At 42.7% G+C, this 21532-nt stretch overlaps 1 protein-coding gene across 1 annotated transcript in view; it reads right to left on the bottom strand.

Moving 5' to 3' along the window:
* Positions 1-21532, bottom strand: part of LOC109883589 (probable E3 ubiquitin-protein ligase MID2) — a 122759-nt gene that overhangs the window by 19510 nt on the left and 81717 nt on the right. The window contains exons 6-7 of the mRNA XM_031791335.1: positions 20168-20295; positions 19253-19396 (exon numbers count right to left, since the gene is read on the bottom strand). Of these exons, the coding sequence (XP_031647195.1) occupies positions 19253-19396; positions 20168-20295 (272 nt within the window). The remainder of the gene's footprint in view (positions 1-19252; positions 19397-20167; positions 20296-21532) is intronic.

Here is a 21532-nt window from a genome sequence, read left to right as displayed (position 1 = left end):
AACACTACCCTACAGTATTACAGTAAACAACACTACCCTGCAGTATTACAGTAAACAACACTACCCTACAGTACTACAGTAAACAACACTACTCTACAGTAAACAATACTACCCTACAGTACTACAGTAAACAACACTACCCTACAGTATTACAGGAAACAACACTACCCTACAGGAAACAACACTACCCTACAGTATTACAGTAAACAACACTACCCTACAGTATTACAGTAAACAACACTACCCTACAGTATTACAGTAAACAACACTACCCTACAGTATTACAGTAAACAACACTACCCTACAGTATTACAGTAAACAACACTACCCTACAGTATTACAGTAAACAACACTACCCTACAGTATTACAGTAAACAACACTACCCTGCAGTATTACAGTAAACAACACTACCCTACAGTACTACAGTAAACAACACTACTCTACAGTAAACAATACTACCCTACAGTACTACAGTAAACAACACTACCCTACAGTATTACAGGAAACAACACTACCCTACAGGAAACAACACTACCCTACAGTATTACAGTAAACAACACTACCCTACAGTATTACAGTAAACAACACTACCCTACAGTATTACAGTAAACAACACTACCCTACAGTATTACAGTAAACAACACTACCCTACAGTATTACAGTAAACAACACTACCCTACAGTATTACAGTAAACAACACTACCCTACAGTATTACAGTAAACAACACTACCCTACAGTACTACAGGAAACAACACTACCCTACAGTAAACAACACTACCCTACAGTATTACAGTAAACAACACTACCCTACAGTATTACAGTAAACAACACTACCCTACAGTATTACAGTAAACAACACTACCCTACAGTAAACAACACTACCCTACAGTATTACAGTAAACAACACTACCCTACAGTATTACAGTAAACAACACTACCCTACAGTATTACAGTAAACAACACTACCCTACAGTATTACAGTAAACAACACTACCCTACAGTATTACAGTAAACAACACTACCCTACAGTAAACAACACTACCCTACAGTACTACAGTAAACAACACTACCCTACAGTATTACAGGAAACAACACTACCCTACAGTAAACAACACTACCCTACAGTACTACAGTAAACAACACTACCCTACAGTATTACAGTAAACAACACTACCCTACAGTAAACAACACTACCCTACAGTATTACAGTAAACAACACTACCCTACAGTAAACAGCACTACCCTACAGTACTACAGTAAACAACACTACCCTACAGTAAACAACACTACTCTACAGTATTACAGTAAACAACACAACCCTACAGTATTACAGTAAACAACACTACCCTACAGTAAACAACACTACCCTACAGTACTACAGTAAACAACACTACCCTACAGTATTACAGTAAACAACACTACCCTACAGTACTACAGTAAACAACACTACCCTACAGTAAACAACACTACTCTACAGTACTACAGTAAACAACACTACCCTACAGTAAACAACACTACTCTACAGTACTACAGTAAACAACACTACCCTACAGTATTACAGGAAACAACACGACCCTACAGTATTACAGTAAACAACACTACCCTACAGTAAACAACACTACCCTACAGTATTACAGGAAACAACACGACCCTACAGTATAACAGTAAAAAACACTACCCTACAGTATTACAGTAAACAACACTACCCTACAGTACTACAGTAAACAACACTACCCTACAGTAAACAACACTACCCTACAGTATTACAGTAAACAACACTACCCTACAGTACTACAGTAAACAACACTACCCTACAGTACTACAGTAAACACTACCCTCCAGTATTACAGTAAACAACACTACCCTACAGTAAACAACACTACCCTACAGTATTACAGTAAACACTACCCTACAGTATTACAGTAAACAACACTACCCTACAGTATTACAGTAAACAACACTACCCTACAGTAATACAGTAAACAACACTACCCTACAGTATTACAGTAAACAACACTACCCTACAGTACTACAGTAAACAACACTACCCTACAGTATTACAGTAAACAACACTACCCTACAGTATTACAGTAAACAACACTACCCTGCAGTATTACAGTAAACAACACTACCCTACAGTACTACAGTAAACAACACTACTCTACAGTAAACAATACTACCCTACAGTACTACAGTAAACAACACTACCCTACAGTATTACAGTAAACAACACTACCCTACAGTACTACAGTAAACAACACTACCCTACAGTACTACAGTAAACAACACTACCCTACAGTACTACAGTAAACAACACTACCCTACAGTACTACAGTAAACAACACTACCCTACAGTACTACAGTAAACAACACTACCCTACAGTACTACAGTAAACAACACTACCCTACAGTATTACAGGAAACAACACTACCCTACAGGAAACAACACTACCCTACAGTATTACAGTAAACAACACTACCCTACAGTATTACAGTAAACAACACTACCCTACAGTATTACAGTAAACAACACTACCCTACAGTATTACAGTAAACAACACTACCCTACAGTATTACAGTAAACAACACTACCCTACAGTACTACAGGAAACAACACTACCCTACAGTAAACAACACTACCCTACAGTATTACAGTAAACAACACTACCCTACAGTATTACAGTAAACAACACTACCCTACAGTATTACAGTAAACAACACTACCCTACAGTAAACAACACTACCCTACAGTATTACAGTAAACAACACTACCCTACAGTATTACAGTAAACAACACTACCCTACAGTATTACAGTAAACAACACTACCCTACAGTATTACAGTAAACAACACTACCCTACAGTATTACAGTAAACAACACTACCCTACAGTAAACAACACTACCCTACAGTATTACAGTAAACAACACTACCCTACAGTAAACAACACTACCCTACAGTACTACAGTAAACAACACTACCCTACAGTATTACAGGAAACAACACTACCCCACAGTAAACAACACTACCCTACAGTACTACAGTAAACAACACTACCCTACAGTATTACAGTAAACAACACTACCCTACAGTAAACAACACTACCCTACAGTATTACAGTAAACAACACTACCCTACAGTAAACAGCACTACCCTACAGTACTACAGTAAACAACACTACCCTACAGTAAACAACACTACTCTACAGTATTACAGTAAACAACACAACCCTACAGTATTACAGTAAACAACACTACCCTACAGTAAACAACACTACCCTACAGTACTACAGTAAACAACACTACCCTACAGTATTACAGTAAACAACACTACCCTACAGTACTACAGTAAACAACACTACCCTACAGTAAACAACACTACTCTACAGTACTACAGTAAACAACACTACCCTACAGTAAACAACACTACTCTACAGTACTACAGTAAACAACACTACCCTACAGTATTACAGGAAACAACACTACCCTACAGTATTACAGTAAACAACATTACCCTACAGTAAACAACACTACCCTACAGTATTACAGTAAACAACACTACCCTGCAGTAAACAACACTACCCTACAGTAAACAACACTACCCTACAGTACTACAGTAAACAACACTACCCTACAGTATTACAGTAAACAACACTACCCTACAGTATTACAGTAAACAACACTACCCTACAGTATTACAGTAAACAACACTACCCTACAGTATTACAGTAAACAACACTACCCTACAGTATTACAGTAAACAACACTACCCTACAGTACTACAGTAAACAACACTACCCTACAGTACTACAGTAAACAACACTACCCTACAGTAAACAACACTACTCTACAGTATTACAGTAAACAGCACTACCCTACAGTATTACAGTAAACAACACTACTCTACAGTAAACAACACTACCCTACAGTACTACAGTAAACAACACTACCCTACAGTATTACAGTAAACAACACTACCCTACAGTATTACAGTAAACAACACTACTCTACAGTAAACAACACTACCCTACAGTATTACAGTAAACAACACTACTCTACAGTAAACAACACTACCCTACAGTAAACAACACTACCCTACAGTATTACAGGAAACAACACTACCCTACAGTAATACAGTAAACAACACTACCCTACAGTATTACAGTAAACAACACTACTCTACAGTAAACAACACTACCCTACAGTATTACAGTAAACAACACTACTCTACAGTAAACAACACTACCCTACAGTACTACAGTAAACAACACTACCCTACAGTAAACAACACTACCCTACAGTACTACAGTAAACAACACTACCCTACAGTATTACAGTAAACACTACCCTACAGTACTACAGTAAACAACACTACCCTACAGTACTACAGTAAACAACACTACCCTACAGTATTACAGTAAACAACACTACCCTACAGTATTACAGTAAACAACACTACCCTACAGTACTACAGTAAACAACACTACCCTACAGTACTACAGTAAACAACACTACCCTACAGTACTACAGTAAACAACACTACCCTACAGTATTACAGTAAACAACACTACCCTACAGTATTACAGTAAACAACACTACCCTACAGTATTACAGTAAACAACACTACCCTACAGTATTACAGTAAACAACACTACCCTACAGTACTACAGTAAACAACACTACTCTACAGTATTACAGTAAACAGCACTACCCTACAGTATTACAGTAAACAACACTACTCTACAGTAAACAACACTACCCTACAGTACTACAGTAAACAACACTACCCTACAGTATTACAGTAAACAACACTACTCTACAGTAAACAACACTACCCTACAGTATTACAGTAAACAACACTACTCTACAGTAAACAACACTACCCTACAGTAAACAACACTACTCTACAGTATTACAGTAAACAACACTACCCTACAGTATTACAGTAAACAACACTACCCTACAGTATTACAGTAAACAACGCTACCCTACAGTATTACAGTAAACAACACTACCCTACAGTATTACAGTAAACAACACTACCCTGCAGTATTACAGTAAACAACACTACCCTACAGTATTACAGTAAACAACACTACCCTACAGTATTACAGTAAACAACGCTACCCTACAGTATTACAGTAAACAACACTACCCTACAGTATTACAGTAAACAACACTACCCTGCAGTATTACAGTAAACAACACTACCCTACAGTATTACAGTAAACAACACTACTCTACAGTAAACAACACTACCCTACAGTATTACAGTAAACAACACTACTCTACAGTAAACAACACTACCCTACAGTAAACAACACTACCCTACAGTATTACAGGAAACAACACTACCCTACAGTAATACAGTAAACCACACTACCCTACAGTATTACAGTAAACAACACTACTCTACAGTAAACAACACTACCCTACAGTATTACAGTAAACAACACTACTCTACAGTAAACAACACTACCCTACAGTAAACAACACTACCCTACAGTATTACAGGAAACAACACTACCCTACAGTATTACAGTAAACACCACTACCCTACAGTATTACAGTAAACACTACCCTACAGTATTACAGTAAACAACACTACTCTACAGTAAACAACACTACCCTACAGTATTACAGTAAACAACACTACCCTACAGTATTACAGTAAACAACACTACCCTACAGTATTACAGTAAACAACACTACCCTACAGTAATACAGTAAACAACACTACCCTACAGTACTACAGTAAACAACACTACCCTACAGTATTACAGTAAACAACACTACCCTACAGTATTACAGTAATTACAGATTGTGACAATAACAGTATCAACATTCTGTCCTGAGGCAGACTGGTGCAATGAACCAACATTCTGTCCTGAGGCAGACTGGTGCAATGAATCAACATTCTGTCCTGAGGCAGACTGGTGCAATGAACCAACATTCTGTCCTGAGGCAGACTGGTGCTATGAACCAACATTCTGTCCTGAGGCAGACTGGTGCTATGAACCAACATTCTGTCCTGAGGCAGACTGGTGCTATGAATCAGCATTCAGTCCTGAGGCAGATTGGTGCAATGAACCAACATTCTGTCCTGAGGCAGACTGGTGCAAAGAATCAGCATTCAGTCCTGAGGCAGACTGGTGCAATGAACCAACATTCTGTCCTGAGGCAGACTGGTGCAATGAACCAACATTCTGTCCTGAGTCAGACTGGTGCTATGAACCAACATTCTGTCCTGAGGCAGACTGGTGCAATGAACCAACATTCTCTCCTGAGGCAGACTGGTGCTATGAACCAAAACAGCAGATTTCTTTTCATCTGTTATCTTTTCATTGTGAGCAGCTGTGGGAGAGATAAAGAGTAATGGGGAGATAGATAGAAAAACAGAGCCCACAGAGCCCCAGGACATATACACAATTACACCCAACCAAATCTTGAGAAAACAAAAAAGATAATTACTTGACACATTGGAAAGAATTAACAGAAAAACAGAGCAAACTAGAATGCTATTTGTCCCTAAACAGAGAGTACACAGTGGCAGAGTACCTGACCACTGTGACTGACCCACAGCTTTAACTATGTACAGACTCAGTGAGCATAGCCTTGCTATTGAGAAAGGCCCACGAAGGCAGACCTGGCTCTCAAGAGAAGACAGGCTATGTGCACACCGCCCACAAAATGAGGTGGAAACTGAGCTGCACTTCCTAACCTCCTGCCTAATGTATGACCATGATAGAGACACATATTTCTCTCAGATTACACCGATCCTTAAAGAATTTGAAAATAAAGTGAGAGAGAGATAGCTATAGATAAAGAAAGAAAAAGAGAGGGAGCAAGAGAGAGAGTGTGAGAGAGAGAAAGAAAGAAATATGAGAGAGAGAGAGAGAGAGAGAGAGAGAGAGAGAGAGAAAGAAAGAAATATGAGAGAGAGTGAGAGAGAGAGAGAAAGAAATATGAGAGAGAGAGAAAGAAAGAAATATGAGAGAGAGAAAGAAATATGAGAGGGAGAGAGAGAGAGAGAGCGAGAGAGAAAGGGAGAGCGAGAAATGGAGAGAGAGAAAGAGGGCGAGATATTAGAGAAAGAGAGCGAGAGCAAGATAGAGTAATAGATAAAGAGAGAGAGAGAGAACGAGAGAGAGAGAGAGAGAGATCGAGAAAGAGAGAGAGTGAGAGAAAGCGAGAGAGAGCTGAGAAAAAGTTGAGACAGAGAGAAGGACGTGCAGATACAGAGTAATGTGTGACATGTTTCCAAAGAGATATAGTTGGCCAACCTACAAGTCAGTCTGACTCAAATACAACTTATAGAGACTGTGGGAGTTCTAGTTGAACATCATCAACATCAGCTCAACTGGCATACTGTACTACTGCTGAGTACTGATCAGCTGACATACTGTACTACTGCTGAGTACTGATCAGCTGACATACTGTACTACTGCTGAGTACTGATCAGCTGGCATACTGTACTACTGCTGAGTACTGATCAGCTGGCATACTGTACTACTGCTGAGTACTGATCAGTTGGCATACTGTATTACTGCTGAGTACTGATCAGCTGGCATACTGTACTACTGCTGAGTACTGATCAGTTGGCATATTGTACTACTGCTGAGTACTGATCAGCTGGCATACTGTACTACTGCTGAGTACTGATCAGTTGGCATACTGTACTACTGCTGAGTACAGTATGTTCACACTTTTTCTGCTGATTTTCCATTCCTATTCCTGATACCTGCTGGTACTGTCGGACAGAGCATCTCAAATTCCTATTCATGCTACCTGGCTGGTCCTGTAGGACAGAACATCTCACATTCCCATCCCTGGTACCTGGCTGGTCCTGTAGGACAGAACATCTCACATTCCCATCCCTGGTACCTGGCTGGTTCTGTAGGACAGAACATCTCACATTCCCATCCCTGGTACCTGGCTGGTCCTGTAGGACAGAACATCTCACATTCCCATCCCTGCTACCTGGCTGGTCCTGTCGGACAGAACATCTCACATTCCTATTCCTGCTACCTGGCTGGTCCTGTAGGACAGAACATCTCACATTCCCATCCCTGGTACCTGGCTGGTCCTGTAGGACAGAACATCTCACATTCCCATCCCTGGTACCTGGCTGGTTCTGTAGGACAGAACATCTCACATTCCCATCCCTGGTACCTGGCTGGTCCTGTAGGACAGAACATCTCATATTCCCATCCCTGGTACCTGGCTGGTCCTGTAGGACAGAACATCTCACATTCCCATCCCTGGTACCTGGCTGGTTCTGTCGGACAGAACATCTCATATTCCCATCCCTGGTACCTGGCTGGTTCTGTAGGACAGAACATCTCACATTCCCATCCCTGGTACCTGGCTGGTCCTGTAGGACAGAACATCTCATATTCCCATCCCTGGTACCTGGCTGGTCCTGTAGGACAGAACATCTCACATTCCCATCCCTGGTACCTGGCTGGTTCTGTCGGACAGAACATCTCATATTCCCATCCCTGGTACCTGGCTGGTTCTGTCGGACAGAACATCTCACATTCCCATCCCTGGTACCAGGTCCTGTAGGACAGAACATCTCACATTCCCCCTCCAGGGAGAGAGGAGAAGGATCAGATGACATCAACAGTGGTTAGCGTTTAAGCACTTAGAGATGCAGAAAAAAAGGCAATGCTACAAACTCAACAGTCTGAAATAAAATGCATTTCTCTCCGATTCAGCTCCAGTTCCCTCTTATCCTCCTGAGGAGGTAATGGCAACTCAGTGAGGCCAGCCAACCAGCGGTCGTGGGATCAAATAGTATTTGATACATTTTAAATACTTTATTGGTGATTGATTAGGCTTGTCTGGGTTAATGGACCAATAGAAAAGTCTCAAAAGTATAAACCCCGTCCAAATGGCACTCCAGGCAGGCTAAAGAAAACGTTTACATTTTTTGAAAATATTTCAAATAGTATTTGAACCCAGGTCTGCCAGCCAGCTCAGCTCTCTTCCCTCCCACTCTGGCTCTGCTGATGGCCTCAGCACTTCAGTCTATCACTGCTGAAATAAATCCTACTTCACCGCAGCACTGGGACTATACTTCAGAGCAGGTTAGAGCAGGCTGGGACTGAGAGGGAGAAGACGGGAGAGGAGAGAGGGGAGGGGATAAAAAGATTGGGGGAGGGGTGGGAGGAGGACTAGAGGGGTGGGAAAAGGAGTCGAAACAGAAGAGAGGATTAGAGAAGAGGGAAAGGAAAGGGAGAAGAACAGTAGATGAGAGGAAAGCAGATTTGTGGAGGATCTGTAGGAGGTATGTGTCAAGATACTCCAATCTGTCCCAGGGCCAACCAGCTCCACATGGGAGAGTGGTACTCCACAGTCATCTGACCCTCCTGTGTCCTGCCATAGCAGCCTGCCACTCCACAGTCAGCTGATCCTCCTGTGTCCTGCCACTCCACAGTCAGCTGATCCTCCTGTGTCCTGCCACGGCAGCCTGCCACTCTACAGTCAGCTGATCCTCCTGTACCCTGCCACTCCACAGTCAGCTGATCCTCCTGTGTCCTGCCATAGCAGCCTGCCACTCCACAGTCAGCTGATCCTCCTGTACCCTGCCACTCTACAGTCAGCTGATCCTCCCATGTCCTGCCATTCCACAGTCAGCTTATCCTCTTGTGTCCTGCCATATCAGCCTGCCACTCCACAGTCAGCTGATCCTCCTGTGTCCTGCCACTCTACAGTCAGCTGATCCTCCTGTGTCCTGCCACTCTACAGTCAGCTGATCCTCCTGTGTCCTGCCATAGCAGCCTGCCACTCCACAGTCAGCTGATCCTCCTGTACCCTGCCACTCCACAGTCAGCTGATCCTCCCATGTCCTGCCATTCCACAGTCAGCTTATCCTCTTGTGTCCTGCCATATCAGCATGCCACTCCACAGTCAGCTGATCCTCCTGTGTCCTGCCACTCTACAGTCAGCTGATCCTCCTGTGTCCTGCCACTCTACAGTCAGCTGATCCTCCTGTGTCCTGCCACTCCACAGTCAGCTGATCCTCCTGTGTCCTGCCACGGCAGCCTGGCATTATCTGCTAGGCCTATACCTGCTGTCATCTACTCTGCTCTACACTTCAGCAATTCTCCTATTCCCTCCTCTTCCCTCCTCTCCTCTCTACACTGTCAACCACTCCTCTCACTCAAGGTATTATAGTGTATAAACCATGGAGACAAAATGGAACAGCTGATGGTCCCTAATGGCATATTATCTTCACTTCACTAAAGTACTGTATAGTAGCTGCATGACAGCATACAAAAGCCAAAAGTTTGATGTTACTAAAATACTGCAGTTATTTAAATGGGATAGAGAGCAAACCACCAAAATACAGTGTTATATAAAGTAGTCCAACCCTATCTCTTCTTACTGTATTATCAAGTAGTCCCAACCCTATCTCTTCTTACCGTATTATAAAGTAGTCCCAACCCTATCTCTTCTTACCGTATTATAAAGTAGTCCCAACCCTATCTCTTCTTACCGTATTATAAAGTAGTCCCAACCCTATCTCTTCTTACCGTATTATAAAGTAGTTCAACCCGATCTCTTCTTACTGTATTATAAAGTAGTCCAACCCTATCTCTTCTTACTGTATTATAAAGTAGTCCAACCCTATCTCTTCTTACTGTAGGTTACTGTATTATAAAGTAGTCCAACCCTATCTCTTTTTACTGTATTATAAAGTCGTCCCAACCCTATCACTTCTTACTGTATTATAAAGTAGTCCCAACCATATCTCTTCTTACTGTATTATAAAGTAGTCCAACCCTATCTCTTCTTACTGTAGGTTACTGTATTATAAAGTAGTCCCCAACCCTATCTCTTCTTACTGTATTATAAAGTAGTCCCAACCCTATCTCTTCTTACTGTATTATAAAGTAGTCCCAACCCTATCTCTTCTTACCGTATTATAAAGTAGTCCAACCCTATCTCTTCTTACCGTATTATAAAGTAGTCCAACCCTATCTCTTCTTACCGTATTATAAAGTAGTCCAACCCTATCTCTTCTTACTGTATTATAAAGTAGTCCAAACCCTATCTCTTCTTACTGTATTATAAAGTAGTCCAACCCTATCTCTTCTTACTGTATTATAAAGTAGTCCCAACCCTATCTCTTCTTACTGTATTATAAAGTAGTCCCAACCCTATCTCTTCTTACTGTATTATAAAGTAGTCCCAACCCTATCTCTTCTTACTGTATTATAAAGTAGTCCCAAACCTATCTCTTCTTACTGTATTATAAAGTAGTCCAACCCTATCTCTTCTTACTGTAGGTTACTGTATTATAAAGTAGTCCAACCCCATCTCCTCTTACTGTATTATAAAGTAGTCCCAACCCTATCTCTTCTTACTGTATTATAAAGTAGTCCAACCCTATCTCTTCTTACTGTATTATAAAGTAGTCCAACCCTATCTCTTCTTACTGTATTATAAAGTAGTCCCAACCCTATCTCTTCTTACTGTATTATAAAGTAGTCCCAACCCTATCTCTTCTTACTGTATTATAAAGTAGTCCCAACCCTATCTCTTCTTACTGTAGGTTACTGTATTATAAAGTAGTCCCAACCCTATCTCTTCTTACTGTAGGTTACTGTATTATAAAGTAGTCCCAACCCTATCTCTTCTTACTGTATTATAAAGTAGTCCCAACCCTATCTCTTCTTACTGTAGGTTACTGTATTATAAAGTAGTCCCAACCCTATCTCTTCTTACTGTATTATAAAGTAGTCCCAACCCTATCTCTTCTTACTGTAGGTTACTGTATTATAAAGTAGTCCCAACCCTATCTCTTCTTACTGTAGGTGGACTGTATTTCTGTTCCGATGATTCTTTCAACCTCATGTACAGTAGTGACTTGTGGATAACAATTGTTTTCTGTCTGAGAATTATGTAGCTGTATTTATATTCTGGTGTATTTCTCAAACAAACTCAAAGAGAGAATCTCATACTCTTCAGGTCCTTTCTCCTCGCCTCTTTCTCAATACCCAGGGGTACCTCCCCCTCTGACCTTCTCCAATGGGTTTTTGAGAAGGAGGTGAGGAGAGAGAGGACGCGAGGAGTACGCCATTGAGATTCTCCCATAGGTACTGAGACCTACTGCATGCCCCTAGATAACACTTTGGGGACCATAAATACACCACGTGGCCTGTGGAGTAGTGGTCTATGAGTGGTGCTGCAGATATACAGAATCCTATTTCATTCTAGTGTATTTTTACCAGACTGTGTGTTGTAGTGGTTTGATGCTTGAAAATAAAAGAGAGCCGTACAGTCTAGGAGCTCAGATGCAAAAATGTAATACCAACGTTTCGACAGCCAAGCTGTCTTCATCAGGGTAAACGTTGGTATTACATTTTTGCATCTGAGCTCCTAGACTGTACGGCTCTCTTTTATTTTCAAGTTTTCTACTCCGCTAGCCAGCACCTCGTCTTTATAGGTGTTCTACTCCGCTAGCCAGCACCTCGTCTTTATAGGTGTTCTAATCCGCTAGCCAGCACCTCGTCTTTATAGGTGTTCTACTCTGCTAGCCAGCACCTCGTCTTAATAGGTGTTCTACTCCGCTAGCCAGCACCTCGTCTTTATAGGTGTTCTACTCCGCTAGCCAGCACCTCGTCTTTATAGGTGTTCTAATCCGCTAGCCAGCACCTCGTCTTTATAGGTGTTCTAATCCGCTAGCCAGCACCTCGTCTTTATAGGTGTTCTAATCCGCTAGCCAGCACCTCGTCTTTATAGGTGTGCGTTTCTTTTTCTTCTAGATCGTAGTGGTTTGATGCAACATAAAGCTGTGGATGGTGTACGAGTGGTGTAGAAGTGGTGATGTTTTGCTACTCTGTGATTAAGTCGGCCGGTGTTGATGATAAACTGCGTGGTTTTTGGGTAATGTAGAGTGGCAGTCAGTGCTTTATGATGAGGGAGGACGATTATTTTTTAATGAGCACGGCCTTATTTCTATCACAGCATATTGGATGACTGTCATTCATTTTCCATTCACCCAGTTCAATGTAACAGTGACAGGTTTAGGATACTGTAATTCTATAACTATATCTATTGTTTTTATTTTTGTTGTTGTTGTGTGATTTGGATTAATCCCCTCTACCACACGGAACCCCACTAATCTACTGACGGAACGTAAGGGGTGGCTAACAACAGACCTCCATCCTATGCTAGCTTGCTACCGATGCCCTGGCTAGCTGTCTAAATCACCAACCAACCTCTCCACTCACCGGACCCTTTTGATCACTCGACTAAGCATGCCTATCCTTAATGTCAATATGTCTTGTCCATTTCTGTTCTGGTTAGTGTTTATTGGCTTATTTCACTGTAGAGCCTCTAGTCCTGCTCACTATACCTTATCCAACCTATTAGTTCCACCACCCACACATGCAATGACATTTCCTGGTTTCAACGATGTTTCTAGAGACAATATCTCTCTCTTCATCACTCAATACCTAGGTTTACCTCCACTGTATTCACATCCTACCATACATTTGTCTGTACATTATACCTTGATGCTATTTTATCGCCCCCAGAAACCTCCTTTTACTCTATGTTCCAGACGTTCTAGACGACCAATTCTCATAGCTTTTAGCCGTACCCTTATTCTACTCCTCCTATGTTCCTCTGGCGATGTAGAGGTGAATCCAGGCCCTGCAGTGCCTAGCTCCACTCCTATTCCCCAGGCGCTCTCTTTTGACGACTTCTGTAACCGTAATAGCCTTGGTTTCATGCATGTTAACATTAGAAGCCTCCTCCCTAAGTTTGTTCTATTCACTGCTTTAGCACACTCTGCCAACCCGGATGTTCTAGCTGTGTCTGAATCCTGGCTTAGGAAGACCACCAAAAACTCAGACATTTTAATTCCAAACTACAACATTTTCAGACAAGATAGAACTGCCAAAGGGGGCGGTGTTGCAATCTACTGCAAAGATAGCCTGCAGAGTTCTGTCCTACTATCCAGGTCTGTACCCAAACAATTTGAACTTCTACTTTTAAAAATCCACCTCTCTAAAAACAAGTCTCTCACCGTTGCCGCCTGCTATAGACCACCCTCTGCCCCCAGCTGTGCTCTGGACACCATATGTGAACTGATTGCCCCCCATCTATCTTCAGAGTTCGTGCTGCTAGGCGACCTAAACTGGAACATGCTTAACACCCCAGCCATCCTACAATCTAAACTTGATGCCCTCAATCTCACACAAATAATCAATGAACCTACCAGGTACCTCCCCAAAACCTTAAACACGGGCACCCTCATAGATATCATCCTAACCAACTTCCCCTCTAAATACACCTCTGCTGTCTTCAACCAAGATCTCAGCGATCACTGCCTCATTGCCTGCATCCGTAATGGGTCAGCGGTCAAACGACCTCCACTCATCACTGTAAAACGCTCCCTGAAACACTTCTGCGAGCAGGCCTTTCTAATCGACCTGGCCGGGGTATCCTGGAAGGATATTGATCTCATCCCGTCAGTAGAGGATGCCTGGATATTTTTTTTAAATGCCTTCCTAACCATCTTAAATAAACATGCCCCACTCAAGAAATTTAGAACCAGGAACAGATATAGCCCTTGGTTCTCCCCAGACCTGACTGCCCTTAACCAACACAAAAACATCCTATGGCGTTCTGCATTAGCATCGAACAGCCCCCGTGATATGCAGCTGTTCAGGGAAGCTAGAAATCATTATACACAGGCAGTTAGAAAAGCTAAGGCTAGCTTTTTCAAGCAGAAATTTGCTTCCTGCAACACTAACTCAAAAAAGTTCTGGGACACTGTAAAGTCCATGGAGAATAAGAACACCTCCTCCCAGCTGCCCACTGCACTGAAGATAGGAAACACTGTCACCACTGATAAATCCACCATAATTGAGAATTTCAATAAGCATTTTTCTACGGCTGGCCATGCTTTCCACCTGGCTACTCCTACCCCGGACAACAGCACTGCACCCCCAACAGCAACTCGCCCAAGCCTTCCCCATTTCTCCTTCTCCCAAATCCATTCAGCTGATGTTCTGAAAGAGCTGCAAAATCTGGACCCCTACAAATCAGCCGGGCTAGACAATCTGGACCCTTTCTTTCTAAAATTATCTGCCGAAATTGTTGCCACCCCTATTACTAGCCTGTTCAACCTCTCTTTCGTGTCGTCTGAGATTCCCAAAGATTGGAAAGCAGCTGCGGTCATCCCCCTCTTCAAAGGGGGGGACACTCTTGACCCAAACTGCTACAGACCTATATCTATCCTACCGTGCCTTTCTAAGGTCTTCGAAAGCCAAGTCAACAAACAGATTACCGACCATTTCGAATCTCACCATACCTTCTCTGCTATGCAATCTGGTTTCAGAGCTGGTCATGGGTGCACCTCAGCCACGCTCAAGGTCCTAAACGATATCTTAACCGCCATCGATAAGAAACATTACTGTGCAGCCGTATTCATTGATCTGGCCAAGGCTTTCGACTCTGTCAATCACCATATCCTCATCGGCAGACTCGACAGCCTTGGTTTCTCAAATGATTGCCTCGCCTGGTTCACCAACTACTTCTCTGATAGAGTTCAGTGTGTCAAATCGGAGGGTCTGCTGTCCGGACCTCTGGCAGTCTCTATGGGGGTGCCACAGGGTTCAATTCTTGGACCGACTCTCTTCTCTGTATACATCAATGAGGTCGCTCTTGCTGCTGGTGAGTCCCTGATCCACCTCTACGCAGACGACACCATTCTGTATACTTCCGGCCCTTCTTTGGACACTGTGTTAACAACCCTCCAGGCAAGCTTCAATGCCATACAACTCTCCTTCCGTGGCCTCCAATTGCTCTTAAATACAAGTAAAACTAAATGCATGCTCTTCAACCGATCGCTACCTGCACCTACCCGCCTGTCCAACATCACTACTCTGGACGGCTCTGACTTAGAATACGTGGACAACTACAAATACTTAGGTGTCTGGTTAGACTGTAAACTCTCCTTCCAGACCCATATCAAACATCTCCAATCCAAAGTTAAATCTAGAATTGGCTTCCTATTTCGCAACAAAGCATCCTTCACTCATGCTGCCAAACATACCCTTGTAAAACTGACCATCCTACCAATCCTCGACTTTGGCGATGTCATTTACAAAATAGCCTCCAATACCCTACTCAACAAATTGGATGCAGTCTATCACAGTGCAATCCGTTTTATCACCAAAGCCCCATATACTACCCACCATTGCGACCTGTACGCTCTCGTTGGCTGGCCCTCGCTTCATACTCGTCGCCAAACCCACTGGCTCCATGTCATCTACAAGACCCTGCTAGGTAAAGTCCCCCCTTATCTCAGCTCGCTGGTCACCATAGCATCTCCCACCTGTAGCACACGCTCCAGCAGGTATATCTCTCTAGTCACCCCCAAAACCAATTCTTTCTTAGGCCGCCTCTCCTTCCAGTTCTCTGCTGCCAATGACTGGAACGAACTACAAAAATCTCTGAAACTGGAAACACTTATCTCCCTCACTAGCTTTAAGCACCAACTGTCAGAGCAGCTCACAGATTACTGCACCTGTACATAGCCCACCTATAATTTAGCCCAAACAACTACCTCTTTCCCAACTGTATTTAATTTTTATTTATTTATTTATTTTGCTCCTTTGCACCCCATTATTTTTTTATTTCTACTTTGCACATTCTTCCATTGCAAAACTACCATTCCAGTATTTTACTTGCTATATTGTATTTACTTTGCCATCATGGCCTTTTTTGCCTTTACCTCCCTTCTCACCTCATTTGCTCACATTGTATATAGACTTGTTTATACTGCATTATTGACTGTATGTTTGTTTTTACTCCATGTGTAACTCTGTGTCGTTTTATCTGTCGAACTGCTTTGCTTTATCTTGGCCAGGTCGCAATTGTAAATGAGAACTTGTTCTCAACTTGCCTACCTGGTTAAATAAAGGTAAAATAAAAATAAATAAATAAATTCATTTTCCATTCACCCAGTTCAATGTAACAGTGACAGGTTTAGGATACTGTCATTCATATTCACCCAGTTCAATGTAACAGTGACAGGTTTAGGATACTGTCATTCATATTCACCCAGTTCAATGTAACAGTGACAGGTTTAGGATACTGTCATTCATATTCACCCAGTTCAATGTAACAGTGACAGGTTTAGGATACTGTCATTCATATTCACCCAGTTCAATGTAACAGTGACAGGGTTTAGGATACTGTCATTCATATTCCATTCACCCAGTTCAATGTAACAGTGACAGGGATTAGGATACTGTCATTCATTTTCCATTCACCCAGTTCAATGTAACAGTGATAGGTTTAGGATACTGTCATTCATATTCCATTCATCCAGTTCAATGTAACAGTGACAGGTTTAGGATACTGTCATTCATATTCCATTCACCCAGTTCAATGTAACAGTGACAGGTTTAGGATACTGTCATTCATATTCACCCAGTTCAATGTAACAGTGACAGGTTTAGGATACTGTCATTCATATTCCATTCACCCAGTTCAATGTAACAGTGACAGGTTTAGGATACTGTCATTCATATTCACCCAGTTCAATGTAACAGTGACAGGTTTAGGCTACTACATGATACTGTGATGGTCTCTAAACCCATCATGGGGTTGCTACAACCTATGAATGAACCGTTTACAACGTAGGTGCACACAGGTCGACAGAAAAATGATCATTACTCCAACAAACGAGAGTTTCTATTGGACAAATACAGGTATGTTTATCCCCATTTCGTTACGTTTGCTTCCGTTTAAGAAAATGAATACACCCCTGATCACACGCAAACACTATTCACTTTCATAGCAGCCACATACAAACAGATCATTTTGCTTTATGGATAATTTCTCGTCTCAACTTTTCCCTTCGCTTGTGAACTTCAGTGCACAACACAGCTGTCTCTGACCAATTGAAAAAAACCTTCCCAAGCCAAACCTTCATATCATAATCGCTATCTGCTACACACAGCCTATATCGTTGTCACCCTATAATAACATCATTGTCAACATAGCTACTAGAAATAACACGTTAGTAAACCTGCTACAATCATGCAGTACAGTGTACAGTCAGCAAGCAGTATAGCAGTTACACCAGCGGGCCCTGGTGGCAATACATTAATAAAACCAAAAGCTTACTTTGACTAGGAAGAGTTCTAGTGTTGGATATCCATAGCCAGTTAGCTAACATAGCATCCTTCTCTGTTGGATAACCATAGCCAGTTAGCTAACATAGCATCCCTCTCTGTTGGATATCCATAGCCAGTTAGCTAACATAGCATCCTTCTCTGTTGGATATCCATAGCCAGTTAGCTAACATAGCATCCCTCTCTGTTGGATAACCATAGCCAGTTAGCTAACATAGCATCCCTCTCTGTTGGATATCCATAGCCAGTTAGCTAACATAGCATCCTTCTCTGTTGGATATCCATAGCCAGTTAGCTAACATAGCATCCCTCTCTGTTGGATAACCATAGCCAGTTAGCTAACATAGCATCCCTCTCTGTTGGATATCCATAGCCAGTTAGCTAACATAGCATCCTTCTTTGTTTGAGCCGGGTGTTTGAGTAGGCTAAACTAGCTAGCTGCATTCACAAGCTAAGTGAAAGTGAAAAGAAATACAATTAATTATACCTCTCTTGCTCTCTCTTGCTTCTCCTTCATTTTTAAATGAATTTGTTAAAAACTGCACAACTATTGTCTTTCTCTCTCTTTGAGTCAATTACTCACCACATTTAGTTACACTGCAGTACTAACTAGCTATAGCTTATACTTTCAGTAATAGATTTATTCTCTTTGATTGTGTGGACAACATGTCAGTTCATGCTGCAAGAGATCTGATAGGTTGGAGGACGTCCTCTTGAAGTTGTCATAATTACTGTTTAAGTCTATGGAAGGGGTTGAGAACCATGAGCCTCTCAGGTTTTGCATTGAAGTCATTGTACTCAGAGGAGGACGGAAGCTAGCTGTCCTCTGGCTACACCATGGTGCTACCCTACAGAGTGCTGTTGATGCTACTGTAGACATTCATTGCAAAACAGTGTGTTTTAATAAATTATTTTGTGATGTGAATATATTTAGTATAGCTTTATCTAAAAATGATTACTTGTTTAAAAGTTTCACTATTTTTATTGGGTAGTAAGGGTAGTATACCCTTACTATAGTATACCCTTTAAGGGTAGTATACTGGGTAGATAGTGTTTACGGCTGGTGTTTTGTACACGGTACTTACTGATGAAGTTGGTCTGGCCGGTGTAGATGGTGTACTGCAGTTCGTAGGAGGTGACACTGAACTCGTCCTCAGACGTCCAGTGAACTGTGATGGTGTCGTGGGAGGCAGTACACAGCTCATCACGTATGGAGGGAGGACTGGGAGCTACAGGGTCAAACAAGGGAAATGTTGGTGTTTAGTGTTTTTTATGGAACTATTTGCCCCAGTGTTACTGGTTTACTTCCGTCGAAGGAGAGGAGGACCAAACTGCAGCGTGGGTATTTCGATACATCTTTAATAAAAGATAAGCACGAACAATACAAAACGTAACAAACCGAAACAGCCCTATCTGGTGCAAACAAACACAGAGACAGGAACAATCACCCACAAAACACTCAAAGAATATGGCTGCCTAAATATGGTTCCCAATCAGAGACAACGATAAACACCTGCCTCTGATTGAGAACCACTCCAGGCAACCATAGACTTTTCTAGACAACCCCACTAACCACAATCCTATAACCTACAAAAAAACCCTAGACAAAACACACCACATAAATAACCCATGTCACACCCTGGCCTGACCAAAATAATAAAGAAAACACAAAATACTAAGACCAGGGCGTGACACCCAGTCTCTTTCCCCCTCTGACATGTTAAATAAATGCTGATTTGATTTGTTTATCCCACATTCACAGAAATGTTGATCAATTTGCATGATCCCTCCTGTCTAAAGGAAACCTACTAAAGTAAAGTTCTGACCAACTGTTTGTTTTTCTGTGCGTCTCTGGTGGTTGTTTATGTTTCAATATAACGACTCCAGAGGCTTGCAGTGCGGACATTTGTCACCAGACAGGTTCATTATTTACCAAAAGTCGTCATGTGTTTTTGTTGTTAGTGAAAGCCCCCCCCCCCCCCACCACCACCCCCTCACACCTGTCAGGTAGTCCAGTCCCTCTAGGATCTTCTTCTCTCGGGAAAAGTCCAGGGCAAAGTTATCAAAGGCTTCGTTCAGGTTCACATCTGGAATCAGCACCTGGGATGAGGCCGTGGCCATGGCAACCCTGAGAGGAAGAGGAAGAGAGAGAGAGACAAAGAGAGACAGAGAGAGAGAGAGACAGAGAGAGAGAGAAACAGAGAGAGAGAGAGAGAGAGAGAGAGGGAGAGAGAGAGAGAGAGAGAGAGAGAGAGGGAGAGAGAGAGATAGAGAGAGAGAGAAAAATATCTTGTCAGAATGGAGAACCTCAGCAGGAGAACGATGCAGAAGCAGAGACCCAGAAGGATCTCTCTCTCTCTCTGTGCGTGTAGGAGCCCTGCTGTGTCTAACCCTACAACCTTCATATTCCAGCCTGTCTCCATCATGGGAGGACTGGGAGGACATGGGAGGACATGGGAGGACTGGGAGGACATGGGAGGACTGGGAGGATATGGGGGAGTTCCAGGAAGGGAGGTCTCGGGAGGATATCAGGGGTGAGAGAGAGATGGCAGGGAGAAGGATGTCTGTCTTTCCTTTTGGTCACCTTCATGCTGGATAGTTATAGGGGGCTGGCAGGGGAGGTCAAGGATGATTTCATGGGGAGGGATGGGGAGGTAAAGGATGATTTCATGGGGAAGGATGGGGAGGTAAAGGATGATTTCAAGGGGGAGGGATGGGGAGGTCAAGGATGATTTCAATGGGGAGGGATGGGGAGGTCAAGGATGATTTCATGGGGAAGGATGGGGAGGTAAAGGATGATTTCATGGGGAAGGATGGGGAGGTAAAGGATGATTTCAAGGGGGAGGGATGGGGAGGTCAAGGATGATTTCATGGGGAAGGATGGGGAGGTAAAGGATGATTTCAAGGGGAGGGTTGGGGAGGTCAAGGATGATTTCAAGGGGGAGGGATGGGGAGGTCAAGGATGATTTCAATGGGGAGGGATGGGGAGGTCAAGGATGATTTCAAGGGGGAGGGATGGGGAGGTCAAGGATGATTTCATGGGGAGGGATGGGGAGGTAAAGGATGATTTCAAGGGGGAAGGATGGGGAGGTCAAGGATGATTTCAAGGGGGAAGGATGGGGAGGTCAAGGATGATTTCAAGGGGGAGGGATGGGGAGGTCAAGGATGATTTCAATGGGGAGGGATGGGGAGGTCAAGGATGATTTCAAGGGGGAGGGATGGGGAGGTCAAGGATGATTTCAATGGGGAGGGATGGGGAGGTCAAGGATGATTTCAAGGGGGAGGGATGGGGAGGTCAAGGATGATTTCAATAGGGAGGGATAGGGAGGTTGAGGATGAATTCATGGGGGAGGGATGGGGAGGTT

The sequence above is a fragment of the Oncorhynchus kisutch genome, linkage group LG15, assembly GCF_002021735.2.
Source record: "Oncorhynchus kisutch isolate 150728-3 linkage group LG15, Okis_V2, whole genome shotgun sequence".
In the NCBI taxonomy this organism is placed as follows: domain Eukaryota; kingdom Metazoa; phylum Chordata; class Actinopteri; order Salmoniformes; family Salmonidae; genus Oncorhynchus; species Oncorhynchus kisutch.
This window is presented reverse-complemented; position numbering and strand designations above follow the sequence as displayed.